A 26,355-nucleotide genomic window follows, 5' to 3' on the forward strand; every position below is an offset into this window, starting at 1 on the left:
ACCAAATGATGCTAAGGTATAAGAGATGGACCTTTGAAGTGTGATACCAATCGAAGTACACCAATATACCATCCTTAGCACCATTGGTAACTAGACATACATAAAAACTAGAATACCCCATGAGATCAACATTACAAGCAAGGGTCTAGTTTCCATAGAATGAACATAAGTCTAGTTACTTTAGCCTATGCATGCTAGTTTCTCATTTCATCATTCAAGCGTATAACTAGCATACACCACACAAGCATGGATATTGAAATTTAAAACTTGTGCCATGCAAGCAAATATATGAAATGCACATTCAAATACAACATGCAAGTTTATGAGCTTGCTCCCACTACTTGTGTGCATTTTTTATTGATCCCCTTACAATATCATTTCATTTGTTTTCATTTGTTTGCTCCTCCTATCTTCCTATCTTTGTGAATTTCTCTCCCTCTTTGTCAACAATTAGCACAAAAGGTGAGCTCAAATTATAGATAGGTTGGGGTGAAACCATGTGAAATGATGATCATTTTCCCAATTTGGTTCAATCTAGATCACTTGCAAAAAGATATTTAACTCGGTTTGATCCAAGGACAAGCTTCTTCACACCTTTAAATAAGGGTTATCTTGTACCATGTTGAATTAAACACTTATAGCTTATTTTCTAGATCAAACACTAGGTTTACAAGCCCACAAACATGTCATATTGTAACATCCCAGATGTTTAGCACTTAATAAAACTTTAATCACGATCATTATCATGCATAATCATCAAGCATCATGGCATATAACCATCTCATGATTCAAATTGTACCATGTATATGTTGCATAGGAGTGGTGATATCATTTCTTGGAATCTTACCAAAAGACATCCATTTAAGTGTTTTGTTATTTTATGGAGCAAGATATTCTTCAACAATTAAAAAATTTGGTGTATGCAAATTGTCGAGTGCAAAGTGTATACTTCACCATAGTACCAAAGTTGGATTATGAAATTTAGTTAAATATGTTAAATTGTGAGTTTTAAATATGAATCTAATATCAAGTTCTACAAATTGTTAATTTGCCCAAGTCATTGATTCCAATGTTGGAAAGTTCATTATTTGGGGAATATTCAAATCATTTTTTTAAATCAAAGTTGGCAAATTTGATTCTATGAATTGGTACAAAACTTGTATTTTGAAATGGTGAAGTTGGTTGGATAGTTTGGAATAGGATTAATTACTAGATAATTCCTCAAAAATAGCTAAACAACTAATTTGAATTCTCAATTTAAATGAATGAACAGTGCACATTTGTTTGAGTTTCAATCCATAGTTTCCAAACTGTTTTGAATTTCAAATTATACTTTCTAAACCAATTGGAATTTGGGTTTGAACCTTAAAGCAAAGTTGTTGGTCTTTGTATTTTGAACAAGTTTGCTTAAAGGATCTAGTTGAGATTCTGAATGGATTGAGAGAATTTTTAAAGAAAAGAAAAAAAACTGCCTTGAGCTACAGTAACCTGCCGTGACTCTTTTCTCTTCTCCTCTCTCTGTTCCTCACCGTCGCCGTGGCAATCGGCGCCTTCTTGTGCTGCGTCGTGCAGGTAGCCGATTGGCTAGCCCGAGGTGCTCCTAGCGAAGGTGAAGTGTTCTTCTCCTCATCTTTAGACGTAGAGCCAGTCGACATCGCCTCTCTCTTCGTCTCTGCTTCTCCTCAGCGCCGCCGCCCAGTTTTGCTCGCTGGCAAAAATTCGCCGTCGATAAAGCTCCACCGTCGAATAGCTCTCTCCACCAGCTTCGCCTTGCCCCTACACCTCGATTGAGCCCAACCTAGCTACTGCTACCGGTCGGAATCGCCTTGTTCGTCGGAACGCCATCGTGACATCGGTGTGGGCCGCCATGAATGCCGTCGTCGGTAGGGAGCTCCAGCGCGTCTCGGCTTCGATCAGTTGGCCTTTTAGGTCGTGGTGAGCTTCTTCGTGCCTCATCTATCTCTAGCTTGATCAATTTTGGACCATAGTGGCCGCTTCATCTTTGCACCGCCATGGTCGGCCATGTTCGCCGCCTGCTGCCATGGTCAGCCTGTCTAGAGCCACTACATGCCACGCCAAGTTCATCAGTGGGTGCGACCGAGTACTGTGATGCTCGTGCGCCGCCTCCCCGTTGTCGCTCCTGCCCTCATGGCCGGCAATGGCTAACGGCTTATCTTTCCCGCGCTGTCCAGCTCGGTGGGGAAAAAGGTGGGGTCACCCTGTCAGTGACCGTTGAAGTGAAAATGGATTTTTTTTCTATTTTGTAGAATTAATTAAATAGTGCTATGATTTGTTTATTTTGTGTAGAATTAAATAGAGCTCCAAAAATTATGAAACTTTTTGTGTGACCTCTATGAGATGTAAACTATTTAGTAAAAATATTAAATGTTACTTTTCAGTACATTTTGAATGTGATAAAAATTGCTCAAATTAATTAATAAATGGGTTTCCATGATTTTTCTAGGCTTAAATAATTATCCAAAAATTATGAAAATTGTTTTGCCACTTAGTTATCATATAATAAGTCTTCACAAAAATTTTGAGCTTATTTGGAGAAAGTTGATTTATTTCATAATTATTAATTAGTCATTAATTAATAAAAATAAATAGTAAACCCTAATGATTTAGGTTTTGTTTGAATTTTTGGATTGAGTGATGACCTTGGGTCATTAGCATATAATGATCCTTGGCAATTAAAGTAAGTGTTTGAGTTTATTAAAAGGGTTATTCAGTTGTTAGTTTGCAACTATACCGCGAAGGAAAGTTGTATTCAAGTTACTAACTTTTGCATCCATCGTCAAGCATCATGTTTTATATCACGCATCATATTAAACATGGCATTATTACTATGTGTAGTGAACGAAAGTGAGAACGTGGTAGTCAACCAAGTTGTTGAGGAAGTTAGTCCACCTGTTGAGGTCAGGTTTGATATATGTGGAACATCTCCAGAACCTGACTTTTCTGACAATCAAGGCAAGCCCCGGATGCATTTAAACCTACCTTGTGTTTTACAAATTTATATCGCTTTTGCTTTTAAATACTGCATTAAGTGATTAGGAGTTGAGTGAAAACCTAATTGGTGCATTACCAACCTTGTTTTTCCATATCAACCTTGTTACCCGTTTCAATCCAAGAATGCTTAATTATGCTTAGCCATGCTTAGAACGATAAAAGTTGGGTGATTACTGGTCACCTATGAGATATAAATGGTTTCTTGGATACGACTGTTTATTTATGTTATCATGAGATATGAGCATGTGGAGTAATAAATCTAGACTGGGCGGACTCGGTGTATGAGAGCCACAAGACATGGAGGTCTTGTGAGTGGGTTCTTTCCGCCTGTGTCGATTAAGAACCATCCGTTGTTGAATTGCATGAGGTGAGACTTTGTAGTACTGGCCACATGCTCCGGTAAGCCTTAACTCGGCTATTCTATTATGAGAATGGCTACTCGCGCACTAGGAGTGTAGAGATGGTGGGAGTAGCATGTACCCACATGGCAATGGGCTGGATTGGTGGAGTACTGTGCTCTCGGGTGGCGCGGACCCGTTCTTGTTTTAGAGGATCTGAGGGTGGGTTGGTATATGTAGGTCAGGGACCTACATATGTCGTGTGGTTGGGAATCCCCAGCTAGGTTATAATCGGTTTGAATCGTCGTTGCTCCTCGGTTATGGAGACTCAACTCACTATTCATCATCGTAGTTAATAAATAAAACTTGAGGAAGATTTGAGAAAGGGTTTGATATGAAGTTCATGATCTCAATACGAATCATGGCAGATTCATATATGATTTTGATAAGGATTAAATGTTGAAAGAAAGAATCTTTTTAAAGAGCTTTTACGCAAAAGAACTTTGATTCTTGCTAAAGCCTTACCTTGAATCCCCGAGCCTGCATTCCTGAGTCTTATCTATTGTTACTTCAGTTAAGTCTTGTTGAGTACTTTTGTACTCAGGGTTTGTTAAACCCTTATTGTAGGTGAGCCTCATGGGCAGGTCTATCTTGGACCGTGCTGCATGATGGTTGTTCAAATCGAAGATGACAAGTAAATGTGTGGCCCTTGGGTAGGGCACTTTCTTTGTGTGTTATGTTTATGTTACTAATGCCAATCCACTACTATGGTTTGTAATAATAATCATACTTAGTTTGTGAAACAATTGTTTTGTAACTAAGTTATTGTAAAACTTCCGCTATTTTGCTTTGATGTATATTAATGAATAAACTATTGTAATACTACAATGACTTCGTAATGGATCATGCTCGGAAAAATTGTGGATGATTCGGGGTTCTCTGAGGACACCCGACAGTATTCTTAAGTTTCCGGAAACATATGCATAGTCATCAGAGATCATTGGACAGTGACAGGTACATGTGGGCCCTATAATTTAGAAGGTTCTGCCACACATATGCTACCACTAGATCATTTTAAACATATAAGCAATAGTGGTACCATACAAGCATCAAATTCATTTGATTTTCATGAATGAGCCTAGGACATGATAGGAATGACTAGATGCACTAAACAAGTCCTTAGCAATGGATGGATGATATGTCAATCAACTTTACCTTGCTTTGCTCGAAGGAGAGGCATGTCATATAATGGGGGGTGCATCAACACATATTTGAGAAGTCAAATATGTTCAATTCATTCCTTAGATTGCAAAACCTCTTCTCATCAAGTGGCTTAGTGAAGATATTGGCAAGTTGATCTTTGGTGCCCACACTCTCAATGCAAATATCCCCTTTTTATTGATGACCTCTTATGAAATGATGGCAGACATCAATATGCTTTGTTCTTGAATGTTGAACTGGGTTGTTGGTGAGCTTTACGGCACTTTCATTGTCACATAGCAATGGCATTTGCTTAAATTTGATTCCAAAATCACTCAAAGTAGCCTTCATTCAAAGTAATTGAGCACAACTACTACCGGCCGAAATGTACTCCGCTTCGGCGGTTGAAAGTGCTACACTATTTTGCTTCTTTGATGACCAAGACACAAGTGATCTTCCCAATAGTTGACATGTGCCCGATGTGCTCTCTCTCAACTTTGCATCCCGCATAATCGGAGTCTGAATATCCAATCAACTCAAATCTTGCTCCTATGGGATACCACAATCCAATATTTTGTGTATGCTTCAAGTGCCTCAATATTATTGCCTTCAAATGACTTTCTCTTGGTGAGGCTTGAAATCTAGCACACATACATACACTAAATACCACATCCGGCCTTGATGTGGTCACATAGAGTAGGCTTCCAATCATAGACCGATACATCTTTTGATCCACCATGTTGCCACTAGCATCACTATCCAAACTTCCACTTGTTTCCATTGGTGTACTAATAGCTTTAGCATCATCCATTCCAAACTTCTTGAGCATGTCCTTGATGTACTTGCCTTGACTCACAAATGTGCCATTCTTCATTTGCTTGATTTGAAGACAAGGAAGTAACTAAGCTCTCCAATCATGGACATCTCAAACTCACTTACCATCATCTTGCCAAACTCTTCACAAAAATCTTGATTTGTTGACCCAAATATGATATCATCAACATAGATTTGCATTACAAACAAGTCATTTCCAAGCTTCTTGGTGAAGAGAGTGGTGTCAACCTTTCCCATTTTGAATCTCTTAAGAGAGTAGGAAATCCCTCAATCTCTCATACCATACTCTTGGTGCTTGTTTCAATCCATACAAAGCCTTTCTCAACTTGTAAACATGGCTGGGTTTCTTTTCATCTTTAAAATCAGGAGGTTACTCAACATACACAAGCTCATTGATGTACCCATTGAGAAATTCACTTTTCACATCCATTTGGTACAACTTGATGTTGTGGGCACAAGCATAGGCTAACAAGATCCAAATTATTTCCAATCTTGCAACCAGGGCATATGTTTCTCTAAAGTCAAGACATTCAACTTGAGTGTAACCTTGAGCCACTAATCTTGCTTTGTTCCTTATTACTATCCCCATCTTGATCTTGCTTGTTCCGAAAGACCCACTTGGTTCCAATCACATTATGATCCTTAGGCCTCTCAATTAACTCTCATACTTAGTTTCTTGTGAAGATGTTTAGCTCTTCATGCATAGCATTGACCCAATCAACATCCTTTAAAGCTTCATCTATCTTCTTAAGTTCAACGGATGACACAAATGAGAAGTGATCACAAAATGAAGCCAATCTTGATCTAGTTTGCACACCTCTTGAAATATCACCAATTATAGTGTCCAATGGATGATCTCTTGCAACATTGGTTGGTTGAAGCACTTGCACTTGATTGCTTGCATTTGATTGATCACTTGGTTGAGATGATGAACTAGCCACTTGTTGTTGATCTTGCACTTTGTCATCACTTGTTCTTGCTTGAACTTGACCACTAGCTTGCCCATTTGAGTTAGAGAGCACTTGATTCTTGTCATCTTTAACATCAATCACCTCTCTAGGCCTTATATCACCAATGTCAATGTTCTTCATTGCATTAACCAATTGAGTGCCTCTTACATCATCTAGATTCTCATCTTCCTCTTGGGAACCATTTGTTTTATCAAATTCAACATCATGAACCTCCTCAAGAGTACCACTAGCCAAATTCTAAACTCTATAAGCCTTGCTAGTAGTGGAGTAACCAAGCAAGAAGCCTTTATCACATTTCTTTTCAAACTTGGTCAATCTAGTGCCTTTCTTCAATATATAGCATTTACAACCAAAAACCCAAAAGTATGCTATGTTGGGCTTTCTTCCATTCAATAGCTCATATGGTGTCTTCTCCATCATGGGGTGACAATAGAGTTGGTTGCTATAATAGCAAGCCATGTTTATTGCTTCAGCCCAAAATGAATGACTCACATTGTACTCACTCAACATTGATCTTGCCATGTCAATCAAAGTTCCATTCTTTCTTTTAACTAGGGTATTTGATTGTGGAGTGTACTTGACCAAGAATTGATGTCTAATTCCAAATTTATCACACAACTCATCAATTCTAGTGTTCATTAATTCACTACAATTGTCACTTCTAACTTTCTTGATAGTTGTTTCAAACTCATTGTGAATGCCCTTGACAAATGATTTGAATATTGCAAATACATCACTCTTGTCAACAAGAAAGAACACCCATGTGTATCTAGTGAAATCATCCACAATCACAAATCTATATTTGTTTCCACCAATGCTAGTGTATGTGGTTGGTCCAAACAAGTCCACGTGCATCAACTCAAATGCCTTAGATGTGCTCATCATGCTCTTCTTAGGATGTGTGTTACCAACTTGCTTTCCAGCTTGACATGCACTACATAGCTTATCCTTCTCAAATGCGACATCTTTCAAGCCTCTAACTAAGTCATGCTTAATCAACTTGTTCAATTATTTCATTCCAACATGACCAAGTCTTCTATGCCATAACCAACCCATGCTAGACTTAGTGATCAAACATGTTGTCAATTGAGCTTCTCTAGCATTGAAATCAACCAAGTATAGATTCTCATATCTAAATCTTTTGAATATCAAGTTAGAGCCATCTACACTTATGATCTCTACATCATCCATACCAAATATGCACTTGAAACCAAGATCACACAATTGAGCTACCGATAATAGGTTGAAGTTCAAGCTTTCTACTAGTAGCACATTAGAAATGCTCAAGTCATTGGATATTGCAATCTTACCAAGCCCTTTGACCTTGCCTTTGCCATTGTCACCAAATGTGATACTATCAACCCCATTGCTCTTGTTTTCATTGATTGAATTAAACATTCTTAGATCACTGGTCATGTGTTGTGTGCACCCACTATCAAGCACCCAATGCCTTCCTCCGGCTTTTATAATTGACCTACAAAAGAAGATTAATTTCTTTTAGGTACCCAAACTTGCTTGGGTCCTTGAAGGTTAGTTACCAAGGTCTTTGGTACCCAAATGGCCTTCTTCTTTAGGCCCACAATTGGTGTACCAATGAACTTAGCCTTCACACCATTGACACCCTTAAAAAGCATGTAACAAGAATCAAATTTAATTGAGGATACATTAGGTAGCTTGTTCTTGTTAATCTTGCAATATTGCTCTACATGCCCAACTTGCTTGCATCTATTGCAAAACCGACCGTTGTCCTTCACAAAGCTAGCTTTGGGAGTGACAAAGGCCACCTTGCCTTTCTTGGGGGTATAGCCTAATCCCTCTTTATTGAGAGAAAACCTTTGGCTACCCAAGCACTTTAGCAAGCGGACATCTCCACCATAGGCATTGCCTAAGGCATGAGTGAGCTCATTCACCTCCTTCTTGAGGGTCTCATTTTCTACCATTAGTAAGGCATCACAAGAAGTGTTAGTGGGAGCAACTACAATGGGTTTATAAAAAGATTCATCAATAATATCGCATGTTAGTCCCACATCATAAGACATAATCACTTGCTCCTTCTTGGCTTCCTCTATTTTGACTAGCTTGATGAGAGAGGAGTGAGCCTTTTCAAGCTTAGAGTGAGCTTTGCCAAGCTTCTCATGGGCTTCCATTAGCCTCTCATGAGTGGCATTGAGCTCATCAAAGGATTGCTCAAGAAATTTGACTTTCTTGCGTAATTGTTTGCACTCCTTTCTCTTCATTTCAACGCAAGTGTGCACTTGCTCACACATGTCCAAGAGCTCCTCCTTGGTGTACTCCTCCTCATCATCATCATCATCATTATCACTCCTACAAGCATCACTTTCACATTCATCATCATCACTCACATCATATTTTACCTTGGTAGGCTTTGCCATGAGGCATGTCGATGGAGTGTCGAAGATGGAGGGCTTGTTGTTGATGGCGATGCTTGCTAGTGCTTTCTTGATAGATTTCTTATCATCATCACTAGAGCTATCACTATCCGAAGAGCCATCACTATCCCATGTGACCACATAGCCTCCACCTTTCTTCTTCTTTTGGAAGGTCATTCTCTTCTCCTTCTTCTCCTTCTTTTCCTTCTTGTCCTTCTTGTGCTTCTTCTTTTCATCCTCATTATTGTCACTATTGTAGGGACAATTCGCTACAACGTGATTGGGGCTCTTGCAATTGTACCATCTTCTCACATATTCATTGTTTTTGGTGTGATCTCTTCTCTTTCTTGCACCATAGCCCTTCTTCTTGATGAATTTTCCCATCTTGCGTACAACGAGGGCCATAGCTTCATCATCAATATCACTAAGATCATCATCATCACTTGATTCTTTCTTGGACTTTGCCTTGTTCTTGGATGATGATGAGCTAGCCTTGAATGTTATACTCTTCTTCTTCTTGTCTTCTTCTTCCTTCTTGTCATCCCCATCCCTTTCCACACGGTATGTCTCTTGTGTCATGACATCACCTAGTACTTGGTTAGGGGTAATCTCCTTCAATCCTCCTCTTATGATAAGCAATCTCAACATCTCAAATCTTGGAGGTAGGCACATTAAGAACCATTGAGAGACATCATCATCCTTGATCTTATCTCCCAAAGCCTTCAAGTCATTGACAATTACTTGCAATCGATGGAACATCTCTAGAATGCTCTCATCATCCTTCATCTTGAAGCTTGTCAACTTATCCTTGAGAATGTACAACTTGGCACTCTTCACCGCCGGTGTGCCCTCATATGTTTCCTCCAATCTCCTCCACACCTCATTGGCTCTTTCATAATCCTTGATTTGCTCAAACACCTTGGAATCAATGGCATTGTATATGGTGTTGAGAGCCATTGTATTGCAGTGCTTGTTGGTCTTGTCTTGGTTGGTGGGATTGTCGGGATCAATGATAGCATAGTCATTCTCGGTCACCTCCCATACTTGATCATTGATTGAACCAAGATACATCCTCATCTTTCTCTTCCAATAATCATAGCATGTGCCATCAAAGAACGGTAGTTTGCCCCCCACATGGTTAAACACAACTTGAGCCATAATTTAACACCGAGGTTGTTAAGCCTTTAATCAAACGATGACCACGGCTCCGATACCACTTGAAAGGTCTTAATATGGCTAGAGGGGGGTGAATAGCCTATTTAAAATCTACAAATCAACTAGAGCAATTTGATTAGTATAACAAATAGCAAAATACAAACTTGCTCTAGCTCTACAAGGGTTGCAAGCCACCTATCCAATAATTCTAGTTGTTATGATCACTAGGCACACAATCCACTAGGTCACTACTCACTAAGAGCTCTCACAAATGCTACACTAAAGAGCTCCACTAGATGAACTTAATCCACAAAGCAAGCTCTCAATTCTAGCTACACTAAAGAGCTTGATATAGCTAGTTTGTGGGAATGTAAATGAGTAAGTGAGGTGATTATACCGCTGCATAGAGGAGTAAACCAATCACAAGATGAATACTTTATCAATTACTGGGAGAATACCAAAGGGCAAGAGACAACCAATTTTCTCCCGAGGTTCACATGCTTGCCAACACGCTACGTCCCTGTTGTGTCGACCAACACTTGGTGGTTCGGCGGCTAAGAGGTGTTGCACGAACCTCGTCCACACAATTGGACACCGCAAGAACCTACCCACAAGTGAGGTAACTCAATGACACGAGCAATCCACTAGAGTTACCTTTTGGCGCTCCGCCGGAGAAGGTACAAATCCCCTCACAATCACTGGAGATGGCCACGAACAATCACCAACTCGTGCCAATCCTCCTTCACCGCTCCAAGCCATCTAGGTGGTGGCAACTACCAAGAGCAACAAGCGAATCCTGTAGCAAAAACACGAACACCAAGTGCCTCTAGATGCAATCACTCAAGCAATGCACTTGGATTCTCTCTCAATCTTACAAAGATGATGAATCAATGATGGAGGTGAGTGGGAGGGCTTTGACTAAGCTCACAAGGTTGCTATGTCAATGCAAATGGCCAAGAGAGTGAGCTTGAGCCGGCCATGGGGCTTAAATAGAAGCCCCTATGAAATAGAGCCGTTGTACCCCTTCACTGTGCACAACACGGGGTGACCGGACGCTCCTGTCAAATTGATCAGACGCTGGACCTCAGCGTCCGATCATGCGATGCACGCCACGTGTCCCCTCTCTTTAAATACTGAGCGCCTGATCCCAACGGTCAAGTGATGACAGGATGCGCTGTTGTGAAGTGACTGGACGCTATTTTCAGTAAGCATCCAGAAGCGAGAAATCATGACCAGACATGTCCGGTCATGCTCGACCGGACACACCTAGCGTCCGGTCACTCAACGTCATCATATGTAAGACTGACTAGACTCAGGCCCTGAGCGTCCAGTCAATTTTCGCGCCAGCGTCCGGTCATGAGACCAAAATAGCGCGCCCTCTGCTGCCACTGACCGGACGCGTCGGTCCAACCGAGACCAGCGTTTGGTCACTTATAGTGACCTCCATCTATCCGCACTCTATGGGCGGACACTCCGTCGGTGAAGTTTCTAACCCTTGCTGAAATGTGCCAACCACCAAGTGTATCACCTTGTGCACATGTGTGTTAGCATATTTTCACAAACATTTTTAAGGGTGTTAGCACTCCACTAGATCTTAAATGCATATGCAATGAATTAGAGCATCTAGTGGCACTTTGATAACGACATTTTGATACGAGTTTTACCCCTCTTAATAGTACAGCTATCAAACCTAAATGTGATCACACTCACTAAGTGTCTTGATCACCGAAACAAAATGGCTCCTACCATTGCCTTGAGCCTTTTGTTTTTCTCTTTCTTCTTTTCAAGTCTAAGCACTTGATCATTACCATGGCATCACCATCATCATGTTATGATCTTCATTTGCTCCACCACTTGGACTAGTGCTACCTATCTCTTAATCATTTTTGATAAACTAGGTTAGCACTTAGGGTTTCATCAATTCACCAAAACCAAACTAGAGCTTTCACTCTCTATGATGGTGGGCACCCTGCGGCAATAGCGACGACATTTAGGTGAGCCGCAACAACAACAAGGCAGTAGGGGTAGCATGTGAGCAACGACAGCTCACCAGTGACCTGACCGAGAAGCCATCTCGGCCGAAGACGACCCGAGCGAGGCTAGCCATGTGCGCGCTGTGAGGTGAACGACGGACCGCAAAGGCACAGCCACGTCAGCAGCGAGGAGGCGGCACTAGAGCTACGACTAGCGTGTGCAAGACGAAGAGGGAGCCAAGGTGAGCTAGTGGTGCAGAGGAATTAGCGCGGGGTGAAGTGGTGGAAGCTGGCCACGACGCGGGCGGAGACGGGCCTTAACGACACGGTGGCGGGCAAAGCTCCAAAATTGGAGCTCAGCCAAGCCGCAATCAAGGCGGGGTGGGGTCGGCTGGAGAGGGGGACGTGAAGGCAGAGACGCGAGCACAAGGAATTGATGAGAGGTGCTCCCTCTCTGACTCGCCGTGACGCCACTCGGTGGCGGCGAAAAGCAGAGAGAGAAGAGAGGAAGAGAGAAATGGAGCGCGACAGTGGGCTCGGCTCGTCCTTGCCTTGGCGGGACGCGAGCGGCAAGCTTGGGAGGCCCACGCGCTGGCACTACGGACAACGTGTGCCCGCGTCCGACCCGCGTGGCCTGAGCACCGTAGTACCATAAATGGCATGGCGACGGCAGCTCGCCCACGTGCGCACGGCAGAGACGACACGCACTGGGCCGGCAATGGCGTAGAGATGCAGCGGACCGGCGTGGATGCAACAATGATGCGACGGCAGCGTAGCGCGGGACGGGGCAGGTGGCGGCGGCGGCGGCTCCGCGCGGCGGGCTAGCGACAGCCGAGCAATGGCTAGGCCAGAGACGGCCATGGCCAGCCACGCGCGGTAGCGCGTGCACGCGCACGCATGACCAACACGGTGATGCCGAGTGCCCAAGTACTTAGATCGCGGCCACGCGACCAACCAGCCCAAAACCGGTAACGCGCATGAATTTTAAAGCGCTCAACACGACCAAACGGTTGCTCCTAAACCTAAACCGTCTTCATCATGCTCAAGATGGCACATGAGACTACCAAATCGAGCTATTACACTACACCACTCCTTAACCCAATCTCTCACAATAAATTGCTAAACATAGCAGTGTCTAACTGTTGACAGACTTGAAAATTTCTAAGTTTTTGAGCTGAATTTGATTTCTATTTGCGATTTCTAAGCTAGTGAAAATATAAGCTAGTACTATCATTTTTCGACCGCAAGTATTTCATTGTCATCTACAAAGTTTGCACTTCCAATTTTATTTAAGTATCACACACATGTTCTATAGCATTTTTTGCTTAATAAAAATTGGTTTTAAACCCTAAGTGATATACATGACTATTGAATCAACTTTCGTTTCGTATTTTAGTTAATCGTTTTGAGTTACAGAAATTAATCTACATACTTTATCACATGCATTAACACATAAACATGATGCTCATGACATGTGTTAGTAAATGATTTACGGTGTAACACCGAGGGTGTTACAGCAGCATGCCCTTGGAATCTTTTCTTTTAGCTGGTTTAGTCTTGTTGAGTACAATTCAGTACTCAAGGTTTGTTAACCTCTATTGCAGGTGAACCCCAGTTGCAGGTAGGCTTTCGCCCCTATTGTATGACGGTTTTTGAGAAAGAGTACCAACAATAGATGATCTGTGAGTGAATCATCCGATCCCTAGGCAGGATGAGCTTTCGTGTGTTATATGTTATGGTAGTCATGCTACCCTACCACCTGAGAAGGCTAAAACCTGTGGTTTGTAATATTTAAATAAATAGTTTGTAAATTATGGTTAGTAAGACTTCCTTTTTTAAACTCTTACGTAGTATATCTGTGTCAACTCTATCTAATATTACAATGTCTTTTGTAATGATCCTGAACGGATGTGAAAAGTGGATGATTCGGAATCCTCCGAGGACACCCAATAAACTACCGGAATTATCTGGGTTTTCGTGCACAGCAATTAGATGTCTTCAAAAAATAACAGATACACGTGGGCTAACATAATTTGGATGGTTCTCCCAATATTTATTCTCATGGTCTCACGCTCTCCTTAAATCCTTATGCAGTGGAGGGATGGTCCTTGAGGAAGCCGAGGAGCAGGTCGTTGACCTGCTCGGGGAACTGCTCGTGCACGAAGTGGCTCCCCTCCGGGACGTAGGTGATCTTCAGGTCCGGCACGAAGTTGTCCATGATGCCGCCGCGCATGGCAGTTTCGAACCCCGGGAACTTGAAGCAGTAATCCTTCTCCCCCATCACCATGAACACCGGCACCTGGAACTTGGCGTCCGGCCGGTTCGGGGTCTTGTGTATAGCTCTGCATGCCCAATCGAATTTCCGTGGAAGCAAAAGCAACGAACATCAGAGTCTTAGTGTTGAGTCTCTGCCGTTTGGCTGCCGAGAGCCGAGAGGGGTGCGTGCGGTGGCTACCTGTACATCTGGAGTGGGTAGCGGAAGCCGGACTTCTCGTAGAGCTTGGCGTAGGCGTCCAGGTCCTCCTCGGTGAACCACTCCGGGAGCGGCGTGGACAGGTCGGCCAGGTCCATGATCTCCTGCCCTTCCTTGGCAATCGGGATGTCGGCGCGGGAGAAGAGCACGTAGACGGTGCGCACCACGCGCCTCACGTCGAACCGCTCGAAGTCGGCCTCTGCCCTGCCCGGCTCCTGCAGAAGAGAAGCAAAAGGAACACCAGCTGCAGAGTGTCAGTTTCGATAAGGAGAGTTTTTCAGAGGTGATGCATGCAGTCAGTGGTTCAGTGCTACGCACGCGCCAGCGCAGGACGTAGAAGCCTTCGGGCAGGGTGTCGATGGCTACGGGGACCGGGCTGAAGGGGATGCCCAGGCACACCACGCCGCGGGTGCGGTCCGGGTGCTGCAGCGCGAACTCGTACGCCGGAAAGGCGCCCCAATCTTTGCCCACCAGGAACGCCTGCACGTGCGGCAAGGCTGATCAGTGGCACTGGGACACGGCAAAATGTTTCCGTTTGGTGGTGACCTGTTGCTTACCTTTGGAACGTTGAGGGCGTCGAGGATGCCGAGCACGTCAGCGGCGAAGTGGTCAAAGGAGACCTCCTCGTGCTCCGGCGGCAGGTCGGACAGCCCGTACCCACGGCAGTCCGGCGCGATGGCGCGGTACCCCGCCGCAGCCACGGCCAGCATCTGGTGGCGCCACGTGTACCATATCTCCGGGAAGCCGTGCAGGAACACCACCGTGCCCAGGTCACCTGTAATACAACACACAAACCAGAAGCACAGCCACAGGTCACTTGCTTTCTCTGCTGGGATTGGGATCCTTCAACTCAAGCAAGGATGAACGATGATGGCAGAGACTCACCTTTGCCTACTTGCGCGACGTGGAGGTTGAGCCCGCGGATGGGGAGGTGGGTGTGCTCGATCTCCTGCGCCATTGCTGCTTGCCCTTCAAGGCCGGACGGCGAGCCACATATTTCATCAGCTTTGTAGGGAGGGAGACCAAATGGAGGCACATCAATGGACAGTTCCGCCTGTCTGCTCTGCCTTGCAGTTGTCGTTTGGGTCCTTCCGCAGTTAGCGCCACACGGCGCTTGGAACATGGTGTTTTCCGAAGATGAGCACAAACACTAGATATGGTGGAATCATAAAATCGATGGATCAGTATCTCTGCACCAGCACCCAGGGCCGGAGACAAGGGGAGGCCGGCAGGGGCCATGGCTCCCTAACATGACATCAAATTTTTTTACTTAATATATAATTTAATAATCTATATTTATATTAGAAAGAAATGACAAAACATTTTTGTCGTATATATTTTCATGTCTTCTAGACAATAAAATCACACAAAACATAATTACAATAAAATATTTTGATTCATCTAAACACAATTTTAGGTTTTGCCTACCACATTAAGACAGATCAATTCAGTTTACAACATCTAGGTGTCTCAAAGATTTAGCGGACAGCAGCAATAACAAAACACAACCCAACGAGCTAAACCTGCCACAAACACCTATTACAAATTACATATGCCATTCAGACTTGAACTGGACCAAGTTGATCCATTTCTTCCCTTCTGCGGCTTATCAGAATGGTTCGCCAGAAGATCCTTTACTTCAGTCGACGGCTCATGAGCGTGATTGTAGAGATACTTCTCCCATTCACAGTGACACAGTCCACTTGGGTTAGCCAACCACAACCAGTCTATGTGGTCTTGTGGCCAAAATCTTCAGCTTTGACTTGTACTCTAGAGATTTTTCTTTCCGAGAGAGAAGACCTCAGTCCTGGAGCATCATTGTTTCCTTCAGTAACAGGAGTCTCCCATCCCAGTTTTTTTTTTTTTTTTTTTTTTTTTAAAGGAGTCTCCCATCCCTCCAAAGAGAACTCTAAAGACAGAGCTTGTTCCTTAGTTTCTAAAGTCCCCATAGGGCAGCTGCACAAACCATATTTCCAACTAAGCACTTAGTGTTACTTAACCACATTGTACCTATAGACAAGAAATTGGCCTCATTCGCTTCGCTGAAAAAACAAGCCGCAACACTGTTCCGGCTGATTTGTTGGAAGAGAAAAACACTATTCCAACTAAAAAAACAAGCATAAAAGTACGGATTATAAGACAAGCGAACAAGGCCATTGTCACCCCACACACTTATCTAATAAGAATTGGCAAATATCATTGACCTACTGAGCAACTCAGAAATAGTGCATTAAATGGTGTGCCAATTGGGTTTTTATGTCTAAAGTTGTATCGCTAGAATTTCTCTTGTTTTTGTAGGCTCTTGATAAGTCAAGAACGAATTATGAACGGAACGCCTAGCGCCCGGACATCCTATCCGGATGCAGCTCCTTGCTCCGCCCATCCGCGTGGACTCGCAACAGATCCGCCCCACCGGCTCCGTTCCACGCGCGCGCGGGCCTGTGGGACCGTCCCGCCTACTCCTTTCCAAGCGCGCACGAGGTTCCGCTCGCTCTGTTTTGCACATGCACGCGAGAAAAGCATATGTACTTTTGCAACCTCCAAAACTAGTTTTGCAACATCTAGAGAAAAATAATTGCAACATGTGTTTGAAAACAAATGAAACGTTTGGAACATAAATTTGCAACATACATGTGCAGCCATCGTAACACATGAAACATCCAGATCTACTTTGCAACATCTAAATAAAACAGTTGCAACATCTACCTAGAATAGTTGAAACACTTCAAACATACACTTGCAACATACGTGTGTATCCATTGCAACACATGCAACATTCCTGATATACTTTTGCAACATTCAAATACAACACTTGCAACATCCATATGAAACACCGGCAACATGCATATGAAACACCTGAAACACTTGCAACATGCGTATGAAACACTTGAAACATACACTTGCAACATGCTGAATCAGCGCAACATCTTCTTCCTACTTGGGCGAATGGAGGCTCGTCGACGTGGAGAGAGAGGGGGGAGAGAAGGTCGCTGGTCTTGCACGAGCTGGCACCGGAGAAGGATGGAGGTGCTCGGATCTCGCCGCTCCGGGTCTCATCGCTCCGGATCTCGGAGTGGGGTGCGACAGTGGATGGAAGGCCGTCGGTCTTGCATGAGCTGGCGCTAGAGAAGGATGGAGGCGCTCGGGTCTCGCCGCTCCGGATCTCGGAGTGGGCCACGACAGTGGATGGAAGGCCGTCGGTCTTGCACGAGTTGGCGCTGGAGAAGGATGGAGGTGCTCAGATCATGCCATTCCAAGTCTCGCTGCTACGGATCTCAGAGTGGGGCGCGACGGTGAATGGAGGAGCGACGATGGATGGAGCGCGACGCAACCAGGCGCGCGCGTGACCAGGGGTGCGACACGGGGAGGGGCGCGCGCAGCTCGGGCAGAGGCGCGGCGTGTGCAGGGGCGGGGGCGCTGCTCGGGCAAAGGCGCGTCGCGTCCGATGGAACGGAAGCCACGGTGAGAAAAGGGGTTGGAGGATGAGCGGGGTGGGTTTTTTGAGAGAGATGGGAGCTGGTCCTATGCATGTCAAGCCGCGTCTGCCCGTGGAGAATCATTATTGAATTATCAATTGTTCTTAGCTTAATTTGGGCTTTCAGCTCCCATGGCCTATGTATCTATATGAATTGTTTAATCAGCTGATACAGTACATTGTATCTTTAGTTCTAATTTTGCCTTTTATTCTTTAGCTCTATGTTACCTCTTATTTCAATGAAATTAAAGATGAGTACCTGTTTATTTTATGGTATTTGGGTTAATCCAACAATACTAATGATTGCTTCGATTAATGGACTGGAAACTTTGTTGGATTATAAGTGAAAACAATTTATTGGAATTTGAAATTTTTAAATGTAAAGATGTTTTATTTTGTGTCATAATCTAATATACTATTCGGATAATCAGGTTTCACTTAATAATGGTCTTCAGGCTTTCGTGTGTCATTGGACAAAGTTGTTAAAGTTCAATAATTTGTATCCGAAATATAATCTTCTTCTGTTTGCATTATCATTTGTCTTCATATAAACTTATCTATTGTGCTAAAAAAATTAAGATCCATAACAAAGTTCGAGTCGGACTTGAGGGATGTCAAATAAACCTTTTCCTTCAGAAAACCCACCGTAGGCCCAGCTACAGCCCATTGAGCCCATGCCCATCACGCGACTACAGTCCCGCAGGGACTTGGGAGAACCGGAGAAGGGGTTTTATGCCTCCTCACCCCGCGCTCCGAATCAGCTCGAGGCAGCAGCTGCCCCGCAAAAACCCTAGCTTTACCTCCGCCCCGAGTCTCCCACCAAGCGGCTCCAAGATGAAGCTCGTCAGGTAAGCCATCATCCCCTTTTTCCCCTCTTTTTCCTCGATTCGGTTCACTCCGCTGATTCGTTTGGTGCAATTTTCGCCCGAATTGGTGCGGACTTGGGCCGGGGATTGCACTTTTACAGGTTCTTGATGAAGCTGAACAACGAAACGGTGACCATCGAGCTCAAGAACGGCACCATCGTACACGGAACCATTACCGGTATGACGTCCTGCGAGCTTTACCACTGTGGGAACTAGAGGGGCAGGGCACCTTTAGGTGTGCCGGCTTAGAAAGTAGCTTAATACTGTGTTTGTGGCTATAACCGTGGAACATGTGACTAACAGAGCCAATATATGATCTTGTACTGTCATCCAGTTTCTGCTTGGTCCAATTACAGTGGATTTTATTCATCTCTAGTATGCCCATATATTCGAGTTATTCCTTCCATATAACATGTGACTTGCAGCATCATGTTTCCATTTTGTGTAATTCACTTTAATTTTTGCATTGCTACCAGTATTGGTGGTTAGAAATCTGATTTGAAGTGTTGGTCATTTTTATAGTTTCTAATGGTGGTTTCAATGGGTAATGTTGCTCCTGCATACAAAAATTATTCTTAAAATGGGTAAAATTTTTAGGCGATTTCAGTCGTCAAATGTGGAAATGAAAGATTTCCAGATGCAACCTAAGCCAAATTTGAGTATAGTTTTCCAAGTTCCTTTCTAAGTTAGGTGCTTGTGAAAATGGATGGTGAACCAAACATTTATTTGTGCTTCACACACAGACCATGTTTACTTTTCTTGTAGGCGTCACCGCCGCCCCCCCCCCCCCCCCCCCCCCCCCCCCCCCCCCCCCCAAAATCTTCATGTTTACTGACTTAGTTAGTCTATACTAGTGCGAAATCTTCATGTTTACTGACTTAGTTTGTCTATACTAGTGCACTTTTGAACTTTGGATAGTATTTTTTTTCATGTACTCATCATATGTTAGAATTTTCAAGAAATTCAATGCCTGCACTAGATACTATGGTATTTGATAAAGGATATGTGCATTGTCCTTTATGTATTGGATTAATCCTACTTAGCATTAATAGTCACAATGTAATATTTCTTTCATAGGTTGTCCGATTGATTATGATTTACATGTACAGACAGCTAGGTTCAGGTAGTTAAGTATTTTTCATGGTGTTTAGACCTTACCATATGACACTGTAATTAACACCTAAGAGTAGAGAAGATTTATGTCATTTGTTTGTGATTTAAAAATTGTTCTAATTTCACTCCTTACAAGAACTCCACAAATCTTAGATTTTGCTTCATTGGTAGCATCAGTTACTCCATACCAGTATAACTAAACATGGCAATCCCTACCAACATTAAAAAATCTGAAGCAGGGAGAATTTTGAAGTTTGATCTTGAGCTATTGTTGAATGTGTATTACAGAATGTGTAGGAAATACTACTATGGCATTTAATTCTATGGCATTTAGTTAGGTTAGTAAGCTGCCCAAGTACATATAGGCATAGGATATTTCAATGGTAGTTTATTTAGAAATTTGAATGTTGAAGTGACATGATTTTGCCAGCAAACAACAATGGCTAGTCTTTTAATCTTTTACTTACTAGCCTTTCATTTGTCGCCTATATCATTGCATATCTGTCAGCAGCTTTCGCATGATTTTTATTATAATCAGTTTTTAACATCCCATTAAAATTCTCTTCCATTCCCTCAAACTTTGCAGTAATCCTAGAAATAAGATTATTCAGTACTGTATTCTGAATTTATGATCACTTTGTAGGTGTTGACATCAGCATGAATACTCATCTGAAGACTGTAAAGCTGACGCTAAAAGGGAAAAATCCTGTTACCCTTGATCACCTTAGTGTGAGGGGAAACAACATCCGCTATTATATCCTTCCTGACAGCCTAAATCTGGAGACTTTGCTGGTTGAGGAAACACCAAGGGTCAAGCCTAAGAAGCCTACTTCTGGTCAGAGTTCCTTTTCTTATTCTCCCATTTCAACCTTTGAGCTACCTGCTAGAACTGTCATCTCATCCATCTTCATCCAAAACCAGGGAAGCCCTTGGGACGTGGGCGTGGGCGTGGCCGTGGGCGCGGTCGGGGTCGGGGACGCTGAGCATGCTAGCTGCTTTTGGAAATTGCACTGCAGGCATGTGCAGTGTAATCTACATTCCTATCAGTTGTACGGAGTATGCCTTTGATTACGGCAACCATATTAGTGTCAGTTGTTTTTGCTGTGGATTCATGTTGATGAGGTTACAATGTGATCATATGTTCTTTCCCTAGAACTCCTATGGATGACCACTAAATACTATCTTTATTAAGCATGTCAATGATGGTGAACAGAAAAGGTTGCACTATTCTCTAATCGCAGATGTTCTATGCCTTACATTCCCAATGTATTTGACGTTATCAGTGCCGAAATCATTCTCAAGTCAGCCATACCTGTGGCAATTCTGAAGGAAATGCAAATGTCATGATCTTTGTTTTCTTTAAAGATTCTTGTGAGAATCCAGTGATGCAATCAGGGAGATTGCCCAGTCGCCATAAGCAACACCTGACTTTTTTTTTTGTTGTTGTCGAAAAAAGACACTGAAAAGAGTGCCTTATATCTGATATTGATCAAGGAAAACAATAGACTTTTCCACAGCGATAGGCAGCAGAGTAACAACACTGGCCACACAAGCATATTCACATTTTTAACAAATGAAAATACTGTAATAAAGCCGATCGCAGTTTGGCTACAGAAGACAGCCCATGGGCAGTAATAATCGTGAATGATTGCCTTTACAGAATCCAGCACTGCAATCAGGGAGAGATTGTCCAGCAAGATCTATGCCTCGGGTTGTAGCTATAAGCACCACCAAATTTCATCGTAGAGATAGGGTTGCAGGGAAAGAACATGACTTGCCAGAGAAGCATATATACATTTTGAACAAATGAATACCATAAAACTGATTTCAATTTGGATACAGAAGACACATAGGGTAGTAATCGTGAATGATTGGCTTTACAGAAAGATTGCACAAGTAGAAACGACAGCTAACACTGACGATGGTTTGTTCATGGATTGAAACGTGATGGCTGAAAGAACAAATCATCCAGGGCCAGCTATAGGCAAACATCAAGATACTGCAGGGAGAACCTTGTGCAATTGTATGACTTGCTGCCACCACTCAACTGCAGCAGCCACCAGCCTGAGAGGACGAGCCAGCACCACCTCCAGATGAGTTGGGAACAACGTAGCCAACTTTGATCCCGTTGGACTGTAACATTTAGGGAAAACATTATATATAATGCAAAACATATAAAAGATTATGATGCTCATCAACACACAGAAAAAAGGAATAGTACGGTACCATCCTTCACCCGGATACTTCATGCAAAAGACATGTACCTCTTTCACATTGACGAAAGAATTTCTCCACCCCAAAACCGTAAAAGAATATCAAATGTTGGTTTCATGTATACTTATAGTATTTTACAATCTATATCATATCAATACCGTCATCGAAAAAAAAACCCTTAAAAGGACATCTATCATTACACATTCACACTCATATAAAAAAAATAATGTAAGACTACTCTTTCAATCATTAGCTTTGATTCGGATTAGAGATTCCATAACCATACTTCCTACTGTTAAGTAGTAAGTAGAAAAGGTTTGAACTGGAAGAGTTGTAATGTTTCCCCCCTTTTTCTGCACCAAAAAATCTTCCCGAAGCTAAGGTTTTGGGAATCCTAAACAAAATACTACGAAGTACTCCCTCTGTTCCAAATTATAAGTCGCTTTGAGTTTTTTTATACATCCATCATATCAAATTCTATTGTATCAAAAAAGTCAAAATGACTTATAATTTGGAATGGAGGGAGTACATAACATCGTATGGTTCATATGGTAGTTCAATTGGTCTTGAATGTACAAGTAAGCAAATGCATCAGATAGGCCTCAAACATTTTTAATCATACATGTTTCTAGAAAGACGAAAGGATTTGGGGGTAGTGAAAAAGTGCAAGAGTGAGTTTTTTTTTAAAAAGTTTTGTGCAAAAATGTGACTCGAATGACAGTTCTATTCTTTTGTTGATTTTTACAATTTCTAGTGGCAAGTTTGCAATAATCATGCAAACCGGTGGCAAATTTAAGACCAATCCCGCATTAAATGAATTATTACTGTAAAGTGTAAGAGGTTTTTTTTAGTTTTGTGCAAAAAATGTGACTCGAATGACAGTTTTATTTCTTTTGTTGATTTTTACAATTTCTAGTGGCAAGTTTGCAATAATCATGCAAACCGGTGGCAAGTTTAAGACCAATCCCGCATTAATGAATTATTACTGTGGTATAAACTTGCGATCTCAGTAATTACCAATGCTTAGCACAACCTTGAACAAACACTTGAAAAAGGAAAGGAAGTTACTAAAGCCTAACCTCATTTGATACATCAAATATGCCATCTTGGATTTTCTTGTATATTGTACCAGCGGTCTTAATGAATGCCTACATCAGAAAAAGATGTTAAAATGGTTAGAAAACACACTAGTGGGCAATAGCAGTAAACATGTAGTAGGGTAAAAATTTCACCTCCTCAACATTTTGTGCAGTTTTGGCAGATGCCTCCATAAAGACCAGACCATGCTCCTTGGCAAACTGTTCGCCTTCCTCATAGCTGACAGCACGTCTATGAGAAAGATCACATTTGTTTCCAATCAGCATCACTGTCATGTTAGCATTTGCATGCTGCCTGGCATCTTCTAGCCAACTTGCGAGATGATTGAAGGTCTCCCTCCTGAAGTCCGGTAGCAAAAGAACTATCAGTGATTGTAAATGCCGAAATAAGATATATATAACCAAAAAACCATATAAGTAGTGAGTACCTAGTGATATCATAAACCAAAAGGGCACCAGCAGCACCTCTGTAGTATGACCTAGTAATAGATCTGAATGATTCTTGGCCCGCCTGAAATTCAAGTCATAATCAAATGAGAATATAGAGTTTTATGACTTCAGACTCAACAAAATAGTAATGAATGTGTTGCAGTTGTAGTTAATAAAACCATACTCCTAAGCAAATAAACAAAAGGGAACATGAACATACCACATGATGAAGAAACCAAACAATTATAAAGATAAACAGATTCTGAAACTCGAAGTTAGGTGGGAAATGGCAATAAAAAAGGCTTTACATGTTACAATACCCTGGTTACAAGTTTTAAATAAATTCTTGAAAAAATGTAGCCAGACCATGGGAGCAATTACCAAAGGTTTGCAACAGAAGTGTTGCAATTACATATAGTTGAGAAAAATACAGGTGCAATTGTCTAAGAGGAGATATTTCTTACATCACTATATAACTTTACTATGTTTATTGATAAGTACGAATAACATCAGGCAAGACTACGCTTCTTTTGGTACTGCCAGTAGTATTCCATACGGAAACAAGGACTAATAACATATAATCAAAACATACTTGTTAGCTTGTTGGGGTCCGGTGGTATTTCACTACCTCGACAGACAGTGGCGAAGCATGGCCCATGAATTAGGGCTAAATTGCTTACTTCAGCATCAAATCATGGTGAGATGTTAAATAGACATGTAGTTTAGACTTCTAGGGATTTATGGGTCACTGAATTTCTGTCAAGCAAGGGGGGGCTGAGGCCCAGTTTGGCCTCCACTACCCTCCGCCCCTGTCGACAGATGCTGATTGATTTGATAGTGGTAGCCTAAGTTTGGGACGTTTTTGTAAACCAGCAGTATGTCCGAGACATGCATACAACCTTATTCGCTTTCTATAAAAGCAGGGTATCCTACTTGAAAAGGGAAAATTGACAAGAGTCTGCAAAAGGATACACAATTTTGCACAGAGTGGCTGGATGTTGCAGAACTGCAGAGTCCATGTGATTCCAAAATTGCAACATTATCAAGTCAGTACAGCAAACACCAAGAGGAACATAAGTACCATCGGCAATTAAGGATCCCAATGTCCAACTCAACTGCCTTGTTTATGAATTATTTTGAAATTCCTACAACCACCGTTGCTTAAAACTGCTAACCTCGCACACAGCCTAAACGACACCACGAAGAGGACAGGAAAAAAAAAAGAACGGAAGGGAGGAGCAGGACGGACCGTGTCCCAAATCTGGAGCTTGATGGGCTTATTGTCGATGGTGATCATGCGGGCGCCGAATTCGACGCCGATGGTGAGGTCGTGCACGGGCTGGAAGCGCTTGTCCGTGAACTGCAGCAGCAGGCACGACTTCCCCACGCCTGCAACACAAACAAACAAACAGCCAACCAACCGATCAATCGCCGCTCGAATCTACCGACACCGACGACCACACGTCCACACGACACCCGAGCAGCAGATCCCCAGCCGCGTGGATCCAATCCAATCTCCCCCGCGCGGGGCAGGGCGGCGGGGATCAGGGTAGCAGCGGGTTCAGAAGCGAGAGGGCGACGGACCTGTGTCGCCGATGATGATGTACTTGAAGAGATAGGCGTACGACATCCTCGATCGATAGGATCAGGTCGGTCGGTCCCGGCGGCGGCGGCAGTCCTACGGCGGCGAGTTCCGGAGGATTCGGTTCGATCCTGCGTCGTTGGGGACTTGGGGTCGGGGTTGTCAAGGCCGAACGGGAACGGGGCTAACGAAACGTAACTGACGCGACAGCTAATGGCGACGCGTCCCGTCCCAGCGCTCCCAATCAGGATTCCAACGGAGCGCCTCGGGCTGGCGCGAGGCGCGGTTTTGCCTGCCTTCGTACCTAAGGCTGTCTGCAACAGCAAACAATTGCGGAACCCAAACCCAAATTATGTCTTCAACGTAATATCTATAGTTCAATAGAGTCTCTATATAGAAAACCTATTTTAGGTGTTAGGAGAGACATAACCTAAATCTAAGTATCCTCTCTCCTAAAGACCTATTTATAGAAAGGGTTTTGTTTGAGAAGACAACAAAAATAGGTATTACGCCATATGACTGTAGCGCTATCCAAAGGATAAATATGTCTTATATTTTGGGTCGCGGTTGTTAGAGACGGTATAAGAAATTGATGTATGCCTGTATGTGATCCCGTCCCAGCGCGACGCGGTTATTAGATTGTGATGTGGGTTTTTTTTTTCATTTCTTCATTTCAGGTGCATGAATTTTATGATGATTTCACACAATACTCTTGTATCACCAATTAGTACAAGTAAATTGTTATTTTTATAATTTGTTATTTGTCTTTATGTCATAACATATTTTTTTTGTCTTTGTCTAGATATAGAAACAATTGTAAATTGTTAATTATCTTTGTCAGGTTTGTGATTTTGTCTAACGGGGTTTTTATTCTCGGAACTGAAAATTACAGATTGTGCCTACAGAATTGCAACGAACTAAACCTGCAATTTTAATATGATTATATGGAATAACCGTTGCCTGAAAGAAAACTAAAACTCAGACACCTGAGTTTTAGCAAATATTTTTTTATATATAATTGCACCAAACAAGTGAATAGATATTCACCGGCACATACTTCTTATAATCTTATATGAACACAATGAAGAATAACATTTTGAGATTGACGAAAGTTACCATAATCTCGCTACATCGTCTATATTTCAAAAGATGGTCGTTTCTTTCGAGAATAAATATCGCTACTCCATTGCATAATAATCTCTGCAAGACACAACATAAGCATATTCTAACACT

At 42.6% G+C, this 26,355-nt stretch overlaps 3 protein-coding genes across 3 annotated transcripts; 1 reads left to right on the forward strand and 2 right to left on the reverse strand.

Annotated features, from left to right (window-relative positions):
* Window positions 1-13,959: 13,959 nt before the first annotated feature.
* LOC136474060 (uncharacterized) lies at window positions 13,960-15,310 on the reverse strand. The gene is made up of 5 exons (XM_066471676.1): window positions 15,232-15,310; window positions 14,904-15,121; window positions 14,665-14,826; window positions 14,329-14,561; window positions 13,960-14,215 (listed from the first exon to the last, which is right to left on the reverse strand). The coding sequence occupies exons 1-5, from the start codon at window positions 15,302-15,304 to the stop codon at window positions 13,960-13,962; spliced, it is 942 nt and encodes a 313-aa protein (XP_066327773.1). The 5' UTR covers window positions 15,305-15,310.
* Window positions 15,311-18,554: 3,244 nt separating this feature from the next.
* Window positions 18,555-21,056, forward strand: LOC136474061 (small nuclear ribonucleoprotein SmD1a-like). Its single transcript, XM_066471677.1, has 4 exons — window positions 18,555-18,669; window positions 18,789-18,865; window positions 20,444-20,635; window positions 20,722-21,056. The coding sequence occupies exons 1-4, from the start codon at window positions 18,656-18,658 to the stop codon at window positions 20,781-20,783; spliced, it is 345 nt and encodes a 114-aa protein (XP_066327774.1). The 5' UTR covers window positions 18,555-18,655; the 3' UTR covers window positions 20,784-21,056.
* Window positions 21,057-21,592: 536 nt separating this feature from the next.
* LOC136474062 (ras-related protein Rab-2-A-like) lies at window positions 21,593-25,355 on the reverse strand. The gene is made up of 6 exons (XM_066471679.1): window positions 25,125-25,355; window positions 24,790-24,929; window positions 23,540-23,622; window positions 23,247-23,451; window positions 23,094-23,162; window positions 21,593-21,933 (listed from the first exon to the last, which is right to left on the reverse strand). Exons 1-6 carry the CDS (start codon window positions 25,168-25,170, stop codon window positions 21,844-21,846), a joined length of 633 nt encoding a protein of 210 aa, XP_066327776.1. The 5' UTR covers window positions 25,171-25,355; the 3' UTR covers window positions 21,593-21,843.
* Between the last annotated feature and the right edge of the window lie 1,000 nt (window positions 25,356-26,355).

This window comes from Miscanthus floridulus, chromosome 8 (genome assembly GCF_019320115.1).
Source record: "Miscanthus floridulus cultivar M001 chromosome 8, ASM1932011v1, whole genome shotgun sequence".
Lineage (NCBI taxonomy): Eukaryota > Viridiplantae > Streptophyta > Magnoliopsida > Poales > Poaceae > Miscanthus > Miscanthus floridulus.